The 21148-nt window shown below is 47.8% G+C and overlaps 1 protein-coding gene and 1 long non-coding RNA gene across 7 annotated transcripts in view; one reads left to right on the top strand and one right to left on the bottom strand.

Moving 5' to 3' along the window:
- Window positions 1-10383, top strand: part of LOC108537542 (uncharacterized) — a 30991-nt gene extending 20608 nt beyond the window's left edge. Inside the window, exons 2-4 of one of the 2 annotated variants that reach the window (XR_001887848.1) lie at window positions 9367-9554; window positions 9930-10025; window positions 10238-10383. This is a non-coding gene — a long non-coding RNA (uncharacterized LOC108537542). The remainder of the gene's footprint in view (window positions 1-9366; window positions 9555-9929; window positions 10026-10237) is intronic. The other variant, XR_001887847.1, reaches the window with a different exon arrangement.
- Window positions 10384-10723: 340 nt separating this feature from the next.
- The window catches only part of PLXNA4 (plexin A4), a 523648-nt gene continuing 513223 nt past the window's right edge, over window positions 10724-21148 (bottom strand). For 4 of the 5 annotated variants that reach the window (XM_017885085.1, XM_017885086.1, XM_017885088.1 and 1 more), the window contains 2 exons: window positions 20309-20459; window positions 14914-17874 (listed from right to left, as the gene is read on the bottom strand). In XM_017885085.1, coding sequence (XP_017740574.1) covers window positions 17779-17874; window positions 20309-20459 — 247 coding nt within the window. In that variant the 3' untranslated portion in view covers window positions 14914-17778. Of the gene's footprint in view, window positions 17875-20308; window positions 20460-21148 lie in introns of all 5 variants that reach the window. The other variant, XM_017885083.1, reaches the window with a different exon arrangement.

The raw sequence follows: 21148 nt of genomic DNA on the forward strand, positions 1-21148 counted from the left end.
CCCTTCTTCACAGGTAGTCTTTGGCCCAGCAAAGAGTGTGTCCTAAAAGAACCTGCAGAAGAGCTTGGGTGGGGCCTGTCATAAGTCAGGGGCTGCTGCTGCCTGCACTTGGCAATTTTTAGAGACATGGAGCAAAACAGCCTAATTGTAGTTTCCATAGTTACCAGCCACCACTGAGGAGAACGTGAGCAGATCTTAAAGGGAAAAGCCGTGCACGGGTAGAAGTCAGGAAGCAGGGAGGGAGGGGAGGAAGAGCCGGGTCCCAGAGAGGGTCTGGGCTAGAGGGCAGCTTCTACTCACATAGCTGCAGTCCTAGTCATTGTCTCTATCCCGGGGCAGAGGTCCTCCGGCTGCAGTAATGGCACATCACCATGGTAGCCTCCCATGAAGGGCACTTAGCAGGCTGAGAAGGGGCCTTTGGCACAATTGGTAGGATGATTACCATTCAGAGGTCCCACTCTCTGGCACCATTCCAGTGTGAGCTCCAAGAATTTTCACTTGTTTCTCCTTCTGTGAAACCCCTGACTATGGGCCTCCATCCAAAGGAAAGCTGGAGAAAAGGGAAAAATGGCAGGAAAGTGTCTATACCAGCCCTACCACCACTGATGCTCAAGCTTGGGACTTGGATGTCCCCAGCAAGCCTGTGTGTCTCTGTCATCTATTGAGGCCAATGCTGTGGACCACCCAGCTGCCTCACATATCACTCATTGGCTCTCTCCTTCATGCTTTACTCAACAAATACTTCTGCTTGGGGCTAGATAATACAGGAGAGCCCAACCAAGCAACGTCCCCACAATCGTGGAGCTTATTATATTCCAGTGCAAGAGACTGACATTAAAAGTGTACATGGAAGCTGTAATGTCAGGTAATAAACGTTATGTTCCATTGGCCTCAGGGTGGTGTGTTGGGCCAGGCGGGGCCTTGTTGAGGGTGACCACAGTCACACATGGTCTTTGGCATGTGAAGGGCAGAAATATGGCCACAGCAAGGAGCTTGGGCTTGGCAATGCGGCTCACAGGGTCTACAGAGAGCACCACACAAGTGGAGCCCAGCAAATGCTTGTCAACTAATGACGCAGAAATCAAAGCTGTGTAAATCCCTCTTGGCTCATATCTGCATGTCCCAGAACCCCCAGAGAGGCCCTCCATATCCACTTGGTTTCAGGCATGACTTGGGTTTCCACAGCCATCTCAAAAGGGGTGTGATGGGTGATTCCACCAGGGGGCCCACCCTGGGGTTCAGCCACTAGACGACGCTGTTGCAGCTCTTTAGCTCCGAAGAAGAAAACTAGAGGCCAGGAGAAAGAAAGATGCTGCCTTATGAAAATATTTGGATTATGTGAAATAAGAAGCAGTCCCATCTCAGAATTATAGGCTCATAAATCACTCTGAGGAGAAAACAGGCTCTGGGACCGGGGAGACTTGGGACATGAGTTTACGATCTCTCCAGAAGCCCTTGATGGAATTACAGCCTCATAACTCACTGGGGCCTGCTCTTTCCTCCAGCCTGGCCTCAGCTGTCATGCAGGGCCCCCAGGGAAGGCCAATCTGGGTGACAGCAATGAGAGGCTGACCTGGCAGAGGCCTCAGGGGAGCATGAAGGGAGGCTGAGGCAATGTTTTTGAGCTAGGTGTGGGCAGCCAGGCCTCTGTGTTAGGGATTCTGTGAGACTTGTCAGAGTGACAAGGAGCTGAGGCTGAAGAGGTGAGCTGAGCTGCCGGATAGAAGGCTTGCGTGAGTGACCCATTCCACGGGGTGCTGTGGAACCGCACAGCAAGGACACACACTAGACCCCTCCTGGGTGGGGTGGGGTAGCATGAAGACACCCTGCTACCACTTCCTTGTCAGGGCCATGTCTCTAGTTTGCCACTTTACAAAATGGTGTCCGCCAACCTCTCCTCAGGGAGCTGACAGATACACACTCTTGAGGCCTCAGAAGAGCTCACAGACTGAGGGCAAATGGTTCGCTGAAGGAGCTGGGGTCTTCCTGCAGGTGGGGAAGATATGCCTATGGCCAGAGGAGAGGTTTGTTACCAATATGCCCACCTCCCTGCTGGCCCCAGCTGTGGCCTCCGGCATGTCCAGGATGAAGAAAAGGCCCCAGGAAGTGGGTTCTAATGGCAAGTCAGTGAGGCACTGTAAAAGAGCTGCCTTTTGTGCCACTGCACTCCAGCCTGGGGGACAGAACAAGACTCTGCCTCAAAAACGAAAGAAAAAAACAAAGCTGCCTTTCCTGAGGAGCGCTGACTGTGAGTCGGGCGTGGTGCACTTCATCATGCTGAATCCCCACAACTTGTCACAAATTATTTCCACTTCACAGATGAGGGGAGTGAGGCAAAGTGATCAAAATCAACTTCTCTCCAGCCACACACACATGCTAAGTACTGTACTGGAGACTTAAATCCAGATCCCTCTGTATCTGCAGTGCATCCCACAAGTATGGCTGCCTGGTGCCCCATCCTGTGCACAGCAGTCCCTAAATCTGCTGGCGGAATCCCCTCAGTTTCTATTCTTCTCTCCCTGCTGTAGCTTGCAGTTGCAACCCAATGCCTATCCCTAGTCATTTTCTCTACAATGTCCTTTGCTATTGTCAGAGGTGTTTGAACCAGAGCAACTCCATCTTGAATAGGGGCTGGGTGAAATGAGGCTGAGACCTATCAGGCTGCATTCCAAGACAGTTAAGGCATTCTAAGTCACAGGATGAGATAGGAGGTCAGTACAAAATACAGGTCATAAAGATCTTGCTGATAAAACAGATTGCAGTAAAGAAGTCGGCTAAACCCCACTAAAACCAAGGTGGCCACGAGGGTGACCTCTGGTTGTCCTCACTGCTACACTCCCATCAGCACCAAGACAGTTTACAAATGCCATGGCAACATCAGGAAGTTACCCTATATGGTCTAAAAGGGGGAGGCATGAATAATCCACCCCTTGTTCAACATATCGTCAAGAAATAACCATAAAAATAGGCAACCAGCAGCCCGCAGGGCTGCTCTATGGAGTAGCCATTCTTTATTATTTTACTTTTCTAATAAACTTGCTTTCACTTTAGGGATTTGCCCTGAATTCTTTCTTGCACAAGATCCAAGAACCTTATCTTGGGGTGTGGATTGGGACCCCTTTCCAGTAACACTATGATGATAATCCATCCATCAGTAAAAGAGAGAGAGAGAAATAGACAGAGACAGAGGGACACTTGTTTATTGTTTGTCGTAGTTCAGCACAATCATTAAGAGAGTAGGTTTTGGAATCAGAGAAACCTGGGCTTACATCCACGCTCTATGATCTCTATCACTTTCCATTTGTGGAACTGGAGTTCAATTATTGTTTTAAGTCTCAGTGTATTTATCTATAAAATGGGTACAATAATGGTAACTGTAGACTAGAACTGGATCCTGAGAATTGAATGCAAGTAATGTATGTGAGTGACACAGACATCATCTCTCTGAGGAAATCCTTTTGTGTCCTGGGAGGTGATGACTCTTGGACAAGGGGTAATTGGAAATCAGGGTTTACAATCTCACCCAAAGCTTGTATTGTCTTCTTTATCTCTTCCAAGTATCTTATTAACATCCCATTTTCTAAGGGACCTAATTTTTTTTTTAAATTGATAGACTACAGCAGACTAAGATCACTTAGGAAAAACTTGCCTTCAGTATCAGCTTGATTTTATTACATGATCTTCTTTACATACCTGGTCCTGTGGCCCAGTGCTATAAAGAAAACAATGGTCAATGACATTTGGTTGGACAGGCCTATTCATTCATATCTTTGGAACATAGGTGATGAGGGGGCTGCAGAGATAAATGAGTAGTAAGCTGAACTTTTGCAAGGGAGGGTGGGTCTCTAAAAGCTCTCCTAAGGTTCAAATACTGACGGCCCGAAGCTGTTGATCTTATCTAGTTCAGGAGATGTTTCTCCATAAGGTAAATCATGATCCACTGCATGAATTCCTATGCACTGATTATTGTACACAGAACTGATGACCCTGAAGAACTGGAAATGTTAACCCTCTTCCTAGATGGACTAGGTGTCATCCTGCCAAGAGATGGAGAAGGAGATTCTAAGTCAAGTAAAAGCTCATTAAGTGCAGATATTTCCCTACTTTATGCATGGAGACCTTGAATCATAGTCAGACCAGTCCTGATATTTGCAGAGCTGCAGAGGGTGAGGGTATGAATGGAGGCCTAGACATCAAATGCTTATATTTAAGTAAACTTTGTTCCATCCTTGTACCTTGGCAAATATACCTTCAAAGGAATAAAATTAGTGGGGCAGGGGGAGTGAAATCTACGCCCTATACATGACTGAAAGTTGGTAAAAAATGTTAATATCTGATTTCATAATTATTACACCCCTGCGGGAGTTTTGTTAATGGGCTGACATGTTTGAATGAGTAATAAAGACATACACAGTTCATGTAAAACTTGAGCATTCATCTAATTACTGTGTATCCAGCATTGAGTTCGGAATCAAAGAAATAGAAGGCCTGGTCTATTTCTGAGTTAAGGAGACAGGACATAAAAAGGTGAAATTATTACGGGATAAAATTATCACATATCAGCATTGATTCTATTAAAATAAAGTGCTGAGTGGTGCATTACAGGCAATGAAAGGCTAAGGCCACCCAAGATGAGGTGCTAATTGGATGGCACAGCCGAGAAAGGCAGACAGTGCTGGGAAAGGTTAAATAGTATCATGTCCCACCCCAGAAGTCATGTGTGAATTTGATGAGTCACAGAACCAATGGGCTTGTCCAGCCCTCACCAACATCCATGAGTCAGGGTCACCTTGACATCCTTTACTTATCTCCCATATGTCATAACTTTCAAGGTGGAACAAAAACTTGGCTTTGTTGTGAATAATGGAAAGGAGGAGAGAAGGCAATCACTGTAGCCGGTGATGAAAGTAGTAGAAAAATGAAGAGGTAGAAGAAAAGAACTGGGGACTCTTACCAAAAAAAAAGAAAAAAAGTTTTTGAAATTACTTTAATCTTACTAATCTAGAATGAAGGGTTTTAAAGGATTACACATTGTGTTGTAGACTTCCCTTGCACTCCGTCACATACCCTCTGGACCCGCCTTTCCACCCCAGCTATTGCCACAGCAACCAGGTGGCATGCACATGGAGCCTCATAGTGTCTGCTTCAGGGACACTGCACTTTCCTTACCTCTTGCCCAGGGCTCCTCTGCTCCTACCATGGGGGGCAGGGGTGCCTGGGAGAAACCACTCAGTTTTTCCAACTCACTTGCAAACTTAGAAGTGTCAGGAATAAACAGCCCAGGGGCAAGCTTTCTGCAGTGGGGAGTGGGAGCCAGTGAATGGTTTCTGAGACGCATTCTACATTACTAGAAGGTCTAAGAGGGGTCAGAGTCCCAGCCCCCCACAGTGAGGCCCAGCTTGAAAATATCCCCTAGAACTGGCTTGTCCTCACTTCCCTACCTTCCACTCCTCTTCCTCAGGACCGCTTCCCAAAATAAGCCCCCTGCTCACAAACCCTTGTCTCACCTCTGCTTTTAGGGGAAATCAGGCTCTTATAATTTTAGTTATCTATTTTTGTACTTTTTTGGAAAGCTATGTTCTATTTACATGTGTATTTCAAGACTTGGGCAGTTGAGAAATTCTTGTACCTACTTTACTCGTTCATTTACAAAACATTTATAGGGCAACTACTATGTGCTTGGTGTTGTCCCATGAGCAAGGGTTAGAGAGATCATATGTGGAGTTTTCGGCAGCCTGCTACACAATAGTAAAAGCTACCATCTGTCACAAACTTACAGGGTGGCAGGACCTGCTCTAAGTGCTTTGTAATCCTTGCCTCACTTGATCCTCACGAGAACTGTATGAGGATATCCTCAGCAGCCCTGCATTATTATTCTCATCTTTACAGGTGAGGAAGCCATGATTTAGAGACAGCTAGGAACTCCAGGTAAAAACTGGCCAGAGAAGGGCAGAGTCTGAACCAGGCCATGGTCTTCACCATCACACTGTGTAGACAGTATATTCCAGATACAAAAGGGGGATGGAGAACAGGTCCTAGGAGTAGAAGTCCTAGCTGTCTGCACAGGTGGGCTGCTCACACAGCTCTGAGTCAGTGGCATTTCCAGCCTGTGTTGCCCACAGAAATTCACAAAACAGCAGGCAAACCAAAGCAGAAGGAAGGATTGGCAGCGTACTGTGGAGTTGGGGTAGTTCAGCACAGCCAATGCCCTTTTAGTTAAGGAAACAGGATGTTTCCTATGGTGAGGGACGTGATCCTAATGAATTCGGGGGAGCACACATCCCTACTGACCTGCCAGCCACCTCTCCCAGGGCCTCTGTTTCTTTCTACCCCAAGCCCTGACTCTGCATTGCTAGTGTTTGGAGAGACTTAAACAGGTAATGAGCAGGAACTTGGAAGGTGAGTGATCTAGTGGCTGGTCTGGTCTGGACTTGGATGTGGAGTAGGCATAAGAAGGACCCCTCTTCTGCGTGTATGTGCATGAGGAGCATGACTTCTTCCTCTCTTGCATCTTAGAGGGATCATCAGGCCTTCATTAGAATCAGCCAGCATCCTTCTAGGCATCTCAAGAAGCTGTTGTTTATAACTTTTGAAGGGAGCTGCCATCTTGATCAAGGACCAGTGCTGAGAATATGGTCTGTATCCCCTAAGGATGGGTTCTCTGTTTTCCTGGTAAATTGATCATTGATCAAAACCAAGGCATATAGAAAACTATAGGTTATATTTTTAAACAACCTTGGTTGTTTTCATTCCTAGATAATAAATAGTTTCTCCTAGGGCACTGTGGGATGTTAATGCCATGACTTTCACTTGGGCCTGAAAACTCTTCACCACAGCAGGTGGTGTGGGAACCAGGCAGCACATGCCTGGCACAGAGTTGGCAAAAGGCAGGTCCTTTCTCTCACCTTCCAAATCCTCCCCATTTCTCTCCTCGATACTTCCCCTCCTTCCACTTCCTTCTTTCCTAACTCTGTAGATTTGCACTGCCTTTTTCCACCTCTTCTCTTTAATCTTCCCTTTCTTCCCTAATCTGATCCAAAGCTAGTTCAGGAAAATTAGGACCTTCCACAAAATGATTCATACTGAGTGTAAATAGTCAACAGTGTCCTTTTTAAAGAAGGCTTTAGGTCAAAAGAATACTTCTCCGTAGGTGAAATGTGAAATTTCATACATTCATTATGAACTGAGGGGCCACCTATTAGGTTAAATCCCTTGTACCCTATAGCAGTCAAGATAGTCTTGGCTATGCAGCAGTAACAAACAGCCTCGTACCTTAGTGACTTAAAGGAGCAAAGTTTTATTTTTTACTCATACTACACAACCATGGTATCATCCAGTGGCTTTGCTCTATGCTCTCATTGTCCTCACTCTGTGATTCAGGCTGCTGCTCTCTGGAGCATTACAAGTGACCACACCAGTAGCACTCATATTCCATTGGCCCAAACCAAGTTGCTGGGTCAGCTGAACTTTATTAGGGTGGGAAACTGTACTCCTTCAAGAAGGGGAAATAGCTATTGTTGAACTGTGATATAACCTACCAGATATTCCTATGCCTGGGTCTTACCTCCTCTGCCTGGGCCCTACCTCCTTTGCCTGGGTCCAACGTCATTCGTGAACCTTGGCTTTAGTGGATACCCTCAGCAGCCCTGCAGGCTCTGGCTCAGTGTTCAAGGTAGGAGTTCTGCTAAGAGAAGAGTGAGGCAGGTTTAGAGAAAGTGATGGTGCAGAAGTGTCCTGCATCTGCCTCCATTTACTCTGCTCAGTTAGGAGCAGCTCTGCTAACCCAGGGAGAGGTTTTGACTACAACACCATCTCTCTTTACTTGTAAAAGATAGCCACTAGCTGCAACTCAAGGAATTAGTTTTCTAAAGATAAACCATTCATAGGAGAGGGCAAGTGGCCTGATTTTGAAGGTAATGGAGTCACAGTTGGGAGACAACCCAGTGGCCAACTTTGTAGCTGATTGCTTTCACTGAGTCTTGCTTTCTGTCCCTCTTTCCCTCCATTCATAGTTGGTTGAGCACTCTCTCTGAGCGGGTCACTGTGCTAAGCTAGGGTAATAAATTCAACTGAGATGTGGTCTCTGCCTTTAAGGATCTCACAGTCAGCTGGGCATGGTGGCTCATGCCTATAATACCAGCACTTTGAGAGGGCGACGGAGAGTAATCACTTGAGGTGAGGAGTTCAAGACCAGCCTGGTCAATATGGCGAAACCCTATCTCTACTAAAAATACAAAAAAAAAAAAAAAAAAAAAAAAAAAAAAAAAAAAAAAAAAAAAAACTGGGCCTGGTGGCACACACCTGTAATCCCAGCTACCTGGGAGGCTGAGGTACGAGATTTGCTTGAACCCAGGAGGTGGAGGTTGCAGTGAGCCAAGATCATGCCACTGTACTCCAACTAGGCAATAAAGCAGGACTCTGTCTTGGGGGAAAAAAATCAAAGATCTCATAGTCTAATGACCACAAAAAGTAAACGATTTCATAAGGTGTTAGACATTTACTTATTTTGCAATGGGTAAATGAGGCATTATTCTAAATTTGTTATTAAAGCTCCAGGATGGGCCCACTCTTCTTTGTACAGTATCTGTTTTGTTTTGTTTTGTTTTGTTTTGTGAGATGGAGTCTTGCTCTGTCCCCCAGGCTGGAGTGCAGTGGGGCGATCTCAGCTCACTGCAACCTCTGCCTCCTGGGTTCAAGTGATTCTCCTGCCTCAGCCTCCTGAGTAGCTGGGATTACAGGCGCCTACCACCACGCCAGGCTAATTTTTGTATTTTTAGTAGAGATGGGGTTTTACCATGTTGGCCAGGCTGGTCTCGAACTCCTCACCTCAAGTGATCTGCCCACCTTAGCCTCCCAAAGTGTTGAAATTATAGGCATGAGCCACCATGCTCTGCCTGTAGAATATCATTTTTATGACTAATAATAACACTGCATGCATGTATGAACCTACATAGCATATGGGGTCTTTTTCATTTCGGTTGTCTAAATCGACCTGCCCCAATCTTCTGGGCTTTGTAGTACAATTAGAACCATCTTTATTTTGTGGCTAAGTAAACAAAATACAAGAGAAGCAACCTGCTCAAGGTCATGGTGGTTGGTTCTGACAAAGTTTGAGCTCAGATAGGTAAGGGAATCTGAGGCCCTGGTGGAAACTTCGTTGTTCAATCTCAATGTGCACCTTCAGAGTGACATCACTGTCCCCACCCAACCTGAGTCTTTATTTAGGAGAAGGGAAGAACATCTCCTTCCTATTCCTGAACTATACTTTCCTTGTAAGCCTGATCTACCGAGAGAAAAAAACAAAACAAAACAAAACAAAAAACAACTACCACTCTGGTTGATTTCAATCCATTCGGTTTGTTCTAGGTCTTGAGGCCAGGGACCTCGGTTTTCCCTCACAGGTGCCCCGTCCATTCGACAGTCACTCCACGCTGTACATCGTCCTGTGGCCATGCTGATGGTGCCTCCAGAGGCCGTGGCTTCTCCATCTCAGACTGAGGGATGCTCTCTCCTCAGGAGCTCCTTAGTATCTCAGAAGAAATCGCCTCTGGAAGGTGGGACAGTGCTGAAGGCAAGGCCAGGAGGGACCCTTGTGGACATTCCCCAGGCCACTTCCTGACCCTTCTCTCTGTGCCTTCCAGGGGTCCCATCCTGGGTGAATTCTTCCCCATGCACATCTCAGGGTGTGAAGGCTGGAGGGGCCTATGGGATGGTGGGTGGGTGGGGGCAGGAGGGTGGAATTTGCCTGAAATTACATCAGCAGTTGTGCCCCTAGCATCTGCCTCACCCCTCCCCCTTGTCCCCACCCCGCACTCCTCCTTCCTTTCTTGCTTCCCTCCTGAGTCTTCCCCTTTCCATGTTTCTGCCTCCTGTTCTTTATCCTGCTTCTCTCCTAATTCGCTTTTCTCATGGCTTTTCCTTTGAATAAGAAGGACGCTGGAATATTCATGGAGTCATTCAGCCTACTGTCCTCCACCTGCTGACCCGAGGCTTAAAACGTGGACAGATCTGCCCAAGGTGGCCAGGTGAGCCAACAGCAGAACCTGCAGAGGTCCTGGTTCCTGGACCAGGGCTCTCTGTGTCATGCCAGCTGCACTGGCTCCCCGCCCCCCACCTCTGAGCAGCGTGGGCCTTAGATGGGCGTGCAAGGCAGGCAGCGGCATGGGCTCCTTCCTTCTGGCCCTCCTCACTGCCACCCTTTTCATTCTCTTTTTCTCCCTAACCCACTCTACCCCAGGAACACAGTTGGATTCAAGATCTTCACTCTCCATCAACACACCAGGGGAAGTGGGGGCTGATAGAATCATTGGTCACAAAGGTGTCGCTTGCCAGGAAGACCTGAAGCAGAGATGGCAATGCTTGTGTCATCCCCAGAGCCAACTCTAATGGGCAAGTAGCAAGTTCCTGGAGGGCTGCATTGAGAGGGATTCTGGGACTGACTGGGCTATGTAGGAAAGCGTTGTCTCCTGACAGCACTGACTAGTAACATGTTTACTGTCCCTGGCTTGAAGTGTTGCCACCTCAGGATGGCTGCCTTGCAACTGAGAACAGAGTCTTAAGTAGAAGGAAGCATCTCTGGCGCTTGAGTTTAGATGTCACACAACTGCAGAGAGAAGGTACCAGACATGTGTCTGCATGCTGGAAGCTGTTGCCATCTTATAGCCAGCATTCTCTCCCAGCCCCTCCCAGCCAGTCACATAGAGAAGGACCCAAAATCCCAAACTGCATTTTTATTATTTTTTAATAAACTTTATTCTATATTACAAATAAGTTTTTTTTTTGTTCTGAACTGCAAAATAGGAATGCCTTATATTTACATACACAGGTATACAATTAATTATAACAAAGGTACAGAAGCTTGCCTTTACCAAGTTACAACTGGGCTCCAATTTAAATAGCATAGGTTTCCTTTTTAAAAACTTTTTTAAATCTTTTTTTAATATTTTACTAGGATACTCTTCTTTAAAAATCAAAACCAGAAGACCCTCTTCTTAGAGATCTCATCCATATATATTTGAGGCTCATTTTAACACTGTTGTCTAAAGATATGTTTTGCTTTGTTCTAACAAAGGGCCAGTGTTCGAGGTGGGAGCTTTAGTTTGAAACAGAAGTTGGATGGGGCTGGAAGGGGGTGACTGGAACAGAGATAACCTGCCCTAACTCCTTCAATGGCTTCTCTATGTGACTCAGACTCCTGCCGGTTCCTTAAATCATCCATCCATCCTGTTTCTTCCCTTCTCCTCTAGCATTGGAAGCTCAATTCTGGGTCATCTGGCCGGGCCAAAACCCCTGCATCACCCCCACGTCAGCTCACTGAGCCATTGTCTGTTGCGGTACCCTGGAGTTGCTGGTTGCTATGGTAACTCGTCAGGACCCTGCTGGAAGAGATGGACTGGCCCCTACATGCTAAAGTGGGGAGGAGGGCAGCAGCATCCAATCATTCCTTCCCACCTCGGGGCCTGGGGGCCTTGTTCCTGCTCAAAGCAGCCAACACACGACTAAGCAAAGACTGCATGTCTCAAGGACACCAGGCTAAGGTAGGGAGTGGTGAGGGGAGGGTCGTCCATTCTAAAACACAAAATCATTGGTTTCCAAATGGAAACAAGATTATTTGAGGTAAGCTAGCTTTTCATTGTAAAGAACAGAAGGTCTAGCAAGCCAACAAGCTAACAAGAACATTGGGGAGGGAGAGGGAAGGAGGAGAGAAGATGAGCAGGTGTATCCCATCTTCATCCTGTGCCTGGATTGCGACTGACCTCTGTGCATGAAAGCATTCCTTAGTCCTGTTTGGTGAAGTGGTCTCAGTTTCTTAAGTGCCCTTTGGGTTGCTCTTTAACTGTATCCTCTGTTTTAAATTCTACTCTTGTAAGGGAGCCCTTCCAAAATGTGCTTGAGTCAAAAGATCAAAGATACTAACAAAGGAAGTTCTAATTCCACATAAAGAAATTGGTGGAAGATGAGCTGCCTAGACCAAGTCTACTTACTTTTGCAATCCTGGCGGAGGGAAAACTTGGGTCTTCCCATGACCCATCCCTAACAGAGCCTCCCTAAAGTCTGAGGAAAGCTAATAAGAGATATATAGGATTCAGCAGTACCAGGGGCAGCCCAGAGAGCCAAGCATAGACATCAAAGGGGTGAGGTTCCCCAACCCAGGATTTTCATCCTACCTCACTACCTCTGCCAATACAAACAGAAAGTTCTTTTTGTATATGAAGGATTTTGTTTCATTTTGTTTAACTTTGCTTTGCTTTCTGGTAGTCACCAGTCTACTCAAGGAATTTAATTGGGATCCTAATGAGTATGTATTTCTTTTACAACCAAAAAATTCTATATATTTTTACAACTTGGATACTCCCTCTAATAAAAAAATAATTTTATGGGGGAGCAAAAATTTATAGTATTAAAAAACCTCTCTCTTGCATGTCTGAAACTTTTACTGCAGTAGATTACCTTCCAGATGAGAGGAGTGGTCATTTAGGTTTCCTGTCGAGAGCATGCCACCCTCAGCACCATGAGGAGAGGTTTGCAGAGTGTTCCAGCCTCTCTCGAGAGCTGTGTCAGTGTTACCTGGGGCTGTGTCTCAGCCCCCTATTCTGTAAAACAAGGCTCATGTTTCCTATACAGAGAATGCCTGTAGGGTGAGGTGGCAGGAGGAGGGAGGAGAAGGACTCCATCTGTCAAAAGTGTGGGGAAGCACCAGGAATAGCAGCAGCCATGTGAGATGCCACCCCTAGCATTGTCCTCATCCAGGGAATGTCCTGACCCATTTTTTTTTTTTATGCGGGAGGCTCCTCCTGTCCTCTGAGGTTCTCCTCATCCTCTTGTAAGTCATGGGTTTGGCTCCCACCAACCAAGTAATTTGGATTGAACATCCATAGCAGGGCTCCCTTCTTACTCTCAAACTCTTAAAATATACAAACAACCAAACAACTCCAAAATCCTAAATAAATGGCCCACAGTTTTGTTTTGTTTTTTAAAGGAAGAGGCTGAGGGGTCAAGGCCTCCCAGTCACCTGTCCTGAGAGCTGGCAGGAAGAGGGGAAGAGACCCTTGATGTAGACGAGGACCAGGAGGGATGGCTAGGGGAATTTGGGGCATGGGGAGAAGCCAGGGCACTGAGCTGCCTGGGGTGGGTCTTCTCTGGGGGTCAGCTGAGCTCCTGGAGGTGAGTCATTCACGGAAAGACCCCTTGATGGCCTTGAAGAGTTGGCTGGGGCTGCTCACTGGGTTCACTGTTCCTGGAAGGAGCAGGGGAAGTTCCCGGAGAGGAGCATCTCTGGGCCTTGTGCCTGCAGAGCACCTTCCTACCTGTGTCTGTCTTTCCCTCACTGCTCAGCTGTCTGTGAGGTGGGAGGTTTGTCCTTGATTGATAATACTGGCCCTATGCTTGGTTAAGTATTTGACTTCACATTACTGTGTCCCCTTGGTCCTGGGAAAGATGACAGATGGAAATTGAGCTTTTCTTTTTAGGTCACAGAGGGTGGTGCTGAGACCTGGGCTCATCACAGCATCGTTCACGGCTCTGGAAACAGTGGTGAGGATGCCTCTTGCAGTGGTGGTCATTTGAGAAGTCATAACTTGTGGATCCTCAGATGGGGACCCATAGGGCCTTGACCAGATGAGGGAGCCCCCCACCAGCCAGGAAGGCAGCTTTGGGTGGGGTGGGACGGGGCTGGGACAGTCACAGAGGGCTGGGCTGAGAGGTCTGAGCAGCTCCTGTACTCAAGTGGATAAATGGCCCTGGGACAGAGGCTATGCGTGCAGGAGAGACAGGGTGGAATGGGGAGGGACAGGGAGGATGCTCATGGCAGGAGGAACACAGGCAGAAGCCAGACATGCAACGGGAGACACGGGTACTGGGGACCTGGTTGCATGGGGGAGGTGGAGATGCTGGGCCAGTACATCAACCATCACTCCTGGTGGGCGCAGGTAGCTGGGCCTGAGGGGACCAGGTCAGAGACCTTTCCTGTGGGTAACTCCTGCTTCTTCCTGGGAACAGTTCTAGACAGTCTGCCTCAAACTTTGGGATTTATTTAAAATGACTTCTCTTTCACCCGTAGCTCCTTGCAAGCACCCAAGCTCACTTACCAGGCTGTGGGTGCACAAGGGGGCGGCTCTAGGGGCTGACTTTGGATGCAGGGGTCATGCTGCCATTGGAACGTACCTTGGCCTGTGGGACACTTGGGTTATCCTCTGTCCCCAAATTTAAAACCATATTGAAAGAAGGCAAGAAAATATTTTCCTGAGGAAGTAACTGGCACAATGGCCGCCTTCACTTAGTGGCACTATTAGTTGCAGCTACCAAGAACTGTCAGGCTCTCTCCTTATGGGGAAGGACAAAGAATGGGCAAAAGCTATATCTGGGGGACTCGTGCCTGGGAGAAATGACCAGCCTACAGCTCTCTTTCTTGTCTTCCTCTACTTATTCCTTAAAATTTAGGACCCCACAAAGTCCCCTCCTTCCCTGCTACCTTAAGCCCTTCTCTCTCCAACATGCAAAATCCCCACCTAAACTTTGTCAATGATTTTGATGACTCAGTCTGGTACCTTTTCCCTGGGAGGGTACAGGGGTGAGGTGGAGGGAAAGGTGAGGGAGATGGCCTTTTCTCGCCTTCTCTCTGCCCAAGACTCAACAAATTAACTTTGCCTAGAGGGAGGCCATGAGGGGGCCTCCATCCCACAGGACCAAGTTGGCCCAATTCCTTTCTCTGGGAGCCTGCAAGCCACCTGGGCAGCCCCTGGATATTTGCTCTGCCATGGTGGGGAGGAAGATCCCTGGGGGAGTCTGGAAAATAGGTTTGGGTGGCGGATGGGGGGGGGGGGGCAAGAACAGCTTTTTGACAATATTGCCTGTCTTTGCTTTTAAACATATCACATGTGCACAAGAATCCAAATGGAAGAAATGGAAAACAAACAGCAAAAGAAAACATAATTTTTATAAGCAAGATGGGCTGTGGCTCTGTATACCTGGCTCGGATTTCTCAGTCCCCAAGCAGGCCACGGGGACTGCGGCAAACAGAGCGACTGAAACAACCCACCCACCAATTAAAGTCAAACCAGTCCCAAACCCCTCCCCAGGAGAAATGGGGACAGCCAGAAAACTTGTCTGTCCTTGTGTCCTCTTTCTTCCTAACCTTTCTATTTCTCTGAGGTGTTTGAAGGTTTTCTTATAACAACAAACAAAAACATGGAAAAAAAATAAAGTCCTGTACCGCGAAAGAAAGTAACAATAATCATCTGGTAAAAAATAAAAGCTTCAGCAGAACCGTTATAAGTCTTTTTTCTGCTTGTTCGATTTTTTCTCAACTGTGCAAAAAAAAAAAAAGCACTCACTCATACACACGTTCACACACGCAGCTTCCATCCAGCAAATCTGTGTTAAATATGTTCGTGTCTCTTTCCTCCCCAACCCTTCATATGTGCAAAAATATTTTAGTGACCGAGGTACCTCCTCAAACCGTCTTCCACATGTACCCTTTCTGGCCTTCCAGGTCCCATAACTTCTTGGGAGGGAATAAAATGATCAAGGATAGAAAAATCCAAGATTTTCCACCTGGTACCGCACTTGCCAAAACCTTTGGTTATTTTTTTTCTTCCAATGCATTGTTTCCCATTTTCCTCTTCTCGTTAGGTTGCTCATGTCTGGTTGCTCATGTCTTTTCCACCATCTGTCCTTTGCGATGTCACATGATGTCCTGTGCCAAGGTCCAGGCCTCGGCAGGTGACCACCCTGATTTCCTATGGACAAGTGACCTCTCCTTCCACCCACCAGTTCTCAGCATAGAAAGCAAGGGTTGAAATGTCCTGAAGCTGCAGGATGAATGGATGAGCAAGGGGAAAGAGAAGAACACCAAAAATCCTCCTACAAAGGACAAGGAATCCTTTTGCGCTTTCTGCCTACACCTGGGGCAGACACACACACACACACGCATGCACATGCGCTCACACACGTGCATATATTCATATCCAAAGGGGCAAGTGTTCTTAGAAGTACCGGATGCTCCATGGACTTTGCTGGAGATGGTGTGGTTTCTTCCCCAAGTGGGGCTCATTCTGAGTGGGTGACAAGGAACGATGTCTGATGTTTGGGGAGTGAAGGCAAGACTGTGAATCCTTCTCCTTAACCTCACCTAAGATGATGTTTCTCCTTGTCTCCCATAGTGGTGAACAACTCCAGAGCAGAGGTGCCAACAGAGACTCCTGCTTAGGGTGGGAGACCGGACCAGACAGCACCTAAGGTCTCCTTCGGATGAAAGGTTCCTAAAACCCTCCATTAGACCATTTCTCCCCATATTCTCTAGCTTACCTAGTATCCATTTCTAGGCACACATTTGCCTGCCTGGCTAAAATGGTGCATCTGTAGATGTAAGAACAGATGGGGAGATGGATGTCAAGGCCGAGGTCATTTGTATGTCCCTCTTCTCAATTCCAGCCAGGCCCATCGGCTCGATTCTTTGTCCCTCCCAGACCTGACAAGCTGGAGGCTGAGGTTGGCTGGCATTTTGGGTGGTCTCTGTGAGGCTGTGCTTAAGTCTGTTTCTTTCAAGGATGACTGCTGAAGAGATGAGGAAGGAGAATGATGAAAGAGACAGCTGAGATGTTAATGCAATCATTCCCAAAGAGGTCTGGACAGCCCAGTGACAAAGTCATCTGCATAGCAATGGCACCAGATTCTGCAGAGGGAACAGGGACTAGGCTGTTGGCCCCAGCTGTCTATGGAGTTCTCAGGAAGGATGGTGGGGATGGAGCCATGGAGATGGCTGGAGGTAGAATCTCCTAGATGCACTCTGCATTTCATGTTGACCCTTGATGAAGGGTGACAAAGGAGGGTGGAGATAGATGCTTTCTCTTGACAGCACTCAGGGCTCTGGTAATGGACTAGACCTATGATTATGATCGTGACTCATTTGAATTTGGGGGTAAATGGAAAACAACAAATTCTGCTTCCAGGGTAGACGCAACTCTCTTTCCTTTTCTCCCCCACTGTGTTACATTTCTGCTGCTAGGATTCAGATGAAAAGGTTAGGAGCATCTCCATGGTGGAATGTAACTGCTATTCTTTCTCCTACCTGGCTTTCTACTGGCGGGGGAGCAGGCAGGGCAGGCAGGTCCCTCTAGAGACCTGGAAGAGGACAGGAAGCCTCTGGACGCCATCCCAGTGAGGGAGAGGGAGCCTCAAGAAGCACCTCCCAGCTGCTCACACATGTTCTGCTCCAGCCACATGCAGGAGGTGTGGCTTTTCTTCTCACAGCTGCAAAGCGATCAGACCACTGGCTGAACCACTGGAGATGGAACTGTGGGAACGGAGAGCCAGGCGATGTCTTCCCAGTGAAGATAACACTGAACTACTTCCTTGCCTCTTCTCTAGGCCAAGGCTCAGACCGAAGCGGCGGCTGCCAAAGTGGAAGGCGACGTAGCAGCACAGATACGTCCCCTGTCCTTGGCTCCTCATCCTGCTGCTGACATGCACAGGGTCAGGAGCAGCTGGGAGAGAGAGGCCCCTCTGACATCTTCTGGTCAGTTCCCTTGCCATGGGCCTGGTCATTCTTGGACTGAGGGTCAGTGGCTTGGTCCAATTGTGTTGGCAGAGCAACTGGAAGAGAAGAGATCCAGGAAGGAGGGAGAAACAAAGAGGCAGAGAGAAAGAGAGAGAAAGAAACAGCGCTGCTCAGGGGATGCTGCTGATGCCAGTCGGAACTTGCACTTGGTAAAGATGATAATCTAGACTGAGGCACGGCTTGGTGTGTCCCCCTCCAGGGCGGCCCTGGAAGGACGGTTCTCAGCTGTCTAAGCTCATGAGGGTTATGACTTGTTCTAGTTTGTAGGCCAGTTTCTGCTTCCCACACTGGTCATCGTGGTCCAGAGGTCCAAGGATCTGTGGAAGAGCCAAGAATGGGGAGGTTACTTGTTCATCTGTATAGGTCTGTGTTCTTAGGAGGCACAAAGATGGTTGGATGTGGTCAGAAGCCCAGGAAGCCACAGGCATGTGCAGGGGCACACTGGACACTGCTGGGTAGGAGGAGGCCTGGGCAGCACGGGTGGGAAGGTGTGGCAGGCACAGTATGTGGGCATCAGCATGGCAGTGCGCACAGGATGCCAGCACACATCGTCATGTCTGAATGACTGTGCATTCTACTGGCTACAAAAGATGGTAGACAGAGGGCAGAAACTCTGCTGAAGACGCCTGTGCCGAGTTGCTGCAGTTACCTGCAGGTTAGACAGCAGCTAGTTCCATATCCCATGGAAATGTGTAGTGCTCAGCATGGAGCCGGAATGTGATTTCATGGATGTTAAGACATCCCACCCTTCCTCCCACAGACATAAAAATCCTCCCCATCAGCTCCCTGGGGCCCCAGATTCTACATTTAGAAAGTCATTTGTTTTCACTTTGCCTGTTAAAAAACAAATATCACTAGACGATTAAGACTACAAGCTTTCCTGGTCATTAACACCTAATGGATAATGTCTACCAAAGCCTTTTCTGAGGGCAGGCAGTTAGCAGAGGACAATGACAGCCAATAATTGTGGCCCATAATGAAAAATGTGTTAGAATTTTACTCAGACTCAGGAGATGAGGGATTGAGTAAAGGCTTTTCCAGTTGCTAGCTGGGTGATCTGAGGCCAAACAGGTAACCTGTCTGAACACTCAACGTCCTCAACTGTTAATGTAGGAATGACTAATCCACCTCCAGGGGACAGGATGTCAGATAATATCTGTGAGCACCCTCAACACAAGGCCGACCCTGCCAGAGGCACTAGACAATTGGGTGGAACCTACTGATGTTGCTGTTTGAGGGGGCAGGGATAAGAAGGGAGGGTAAGGGGATGAGGAGGAGGCTGAAGGCTCAAGGGAGGCACCCAGGGCTTTGGATTTCATGACCCAGTTAATGTTTCTTTAAATGGGGAGGCAAGATAGAGCTGGCCAAAAACTGTCATTTGTACATTCCATCATTTCATAAAAGATGGGTTATTTAAACACCAAGGTAGACCGTTGTCCTTGCAGACTAACAGAATCCTTTCTGAGATGAGATGGTTGGAAGCTTACACTGGTGCACACTACAGCATCCTTATTACGTTGCATTGCCACAGACAGGGGAAAACTCTGTCCCAGACCAGTACTCAGCTGCAGACTGCCATCAGGGTCCCTGCCCTAACGGAGTCAGCACTGGCTTTCCCATGACTTAAGGGCCACGGAATTAGGCTGTTCATGGCCTGCAGGCCTCCAGGCCCTGGGCCTGCTGGGTCAGCTTCTTTAACCAGGGGTTCCTGGACTCTCCTTAAGTAATGAGGATGGGAGGAGATAGAGAACTCGGGGCACGAGCTTCAGCTTCTCTTACTACCCTCTACTCAGAGAAGGTGGCTATGCTGCTGCTCAGATGCAGGGAATTTGGATTCCAAGGATGGCCAGGCCCAGGGCAAGAGAGCTGACTAGAAGCCCAGGAAGACAGGCCTCCTCTTACCCAGCAGTGCTGTGTATGCCCCTGAACATGCCTGTGTCTTCCTGGGCTGCTCCCTTCCTGGGCTTCCTGGGCTGATCAGAAGATGTCTGAGGGGCCTCTCTCTCCAAGCTGCTCCTGGCCCCATGCATAGCCAAGAAAACTCCCATAGCACCATGGCACTGGCCAGAAAGAAGGCCTTGTCTATAGTGGCAATGACCCTAGGTGGGATTTTCCAGTGAGGGAACACAACAATGAAAAACACATTATATTTTTCCTGTTCTGTTCTATTCTATTCTATTCTATTCTATTCTATTCTATTCTATTCTATTCTATTCCATTCCATTCCATTCCATTCCATTCCATCCTATTCTATTCTATTCTATTCTATTCTATTCTATTCTATTCCATTCCATTCCATTCCATTCCATTCTGTTTTGACTCACTTCTGTTTCATTTCTAGTCTATTGTTTCTATTCGAGTCTATACCATATCATACCATACCATGCCATTCCATATAGCCTGCCCATAGGAGTGGGGAGGTGCCTGTTTAAAGAGAGTTAGATCACAGAGGGATGTGGAAAACATAAAAAAGAAGAAATACTGGAGAGAAAATAAGAATTAAAAAAGACAATATAAAAGAAATAGGTACTTATTTATATATCTAAGAAGCACAGGGATGAATGCAGAATTTATGGGATGGAGAGTTTCTAGCATTCCAGCCTTTGGAAAACAGCCCCAAGTCCTCAGTGGTGGTTCCCCAGCAGAGGTGGAGGTGTCTGTGGTGATGTTCTCTTACGTGGAGGCATGCAGGGTTGTCTTCATTCTCTGCCCCCTTCCATCCCAATGGGCCTGGAGCAGGGCAAAGCTTACCTCTTCGCTGTATTTGCCCACATAGGAGAAGATCTCTGAGAGTGCACTCATGGTGTTGAACTCATTCATGTGCATCCGGGACTGCTCAGCCAGGTATGCGTTCATGTCTTGGTCGCTGATGGCTGGCATCTTCCCTATGTCAGAGTAATACCTGCGGAGGGATGGAAGTAGGGAGAAGCTGGAGTCGTGCATTTGGAGTACAGGAGAAATGGATGCTCCCAGCACTGTGTCTGGGGCCATGAGCTCAGCGTGCACTCCAGGTAGTGGGTACCTGCACTGTGACCACCTGGGGACCACTGTGGTCTCTCTCTCATCTGGGTTGCTGGGTCCAAACCAGGAAGAGCCCTCTACAGCTCTGGATGCAGGAGTCATAGAGGGAAGGGATTTGGGGAGTGGCCAAGACATTGTCTAAGGGCAGACAGGAGAGGAACCAAGAGCCAGAGGGGCCCAACCTCGGGCATGCTCTTTGCTCTCAGCTACCACACAGAGAGGTCTAGACTGTCTTGAGTTTCTCTAATGCCCCTTCCACAGATGCAAGGGATCTCCTCCAGCAGGGCCCAAAGGCTCTTCCGAGCGGTTGCTCTTCTCTGATGTCCTCCGGTCTCTGGGGGCTCAATGGGAGGAGGCAGCGCTGAGGCTGCTAGGGGAGAGACTGGCAGAAGGCAATCAGTCACTGTCACTTGCAGCTGTGCACTGCTGTCAACTGGTTAATTAGATGCCAGCATTTACATTTTTAATTTCTGCAATTTGACATTTTATGCACCAAACCCCAACTCCCCCGCCAGAGGGGAGTTGTGCAGTTTCTTAATGAGGAACTGAAAGGCCTCAGTGCCCCCAAAG

The sequence above is a fragment of the Rhinopithecus bieti genome, unplaced genomic scaffold, assembly GCF_001698545.2.
Source record: "Rhinopithecus bieti isolate Rb0 unplaced genomic scaffold, ASM169854v2 scaffold_13262, whole genome shotgun sequence".
NCBI lineage: Eukaryota > Metazoa > Chordata > Mammalia > Primates > Cercopithecidae > Rhinopithecus > Rhinopithecus bieti.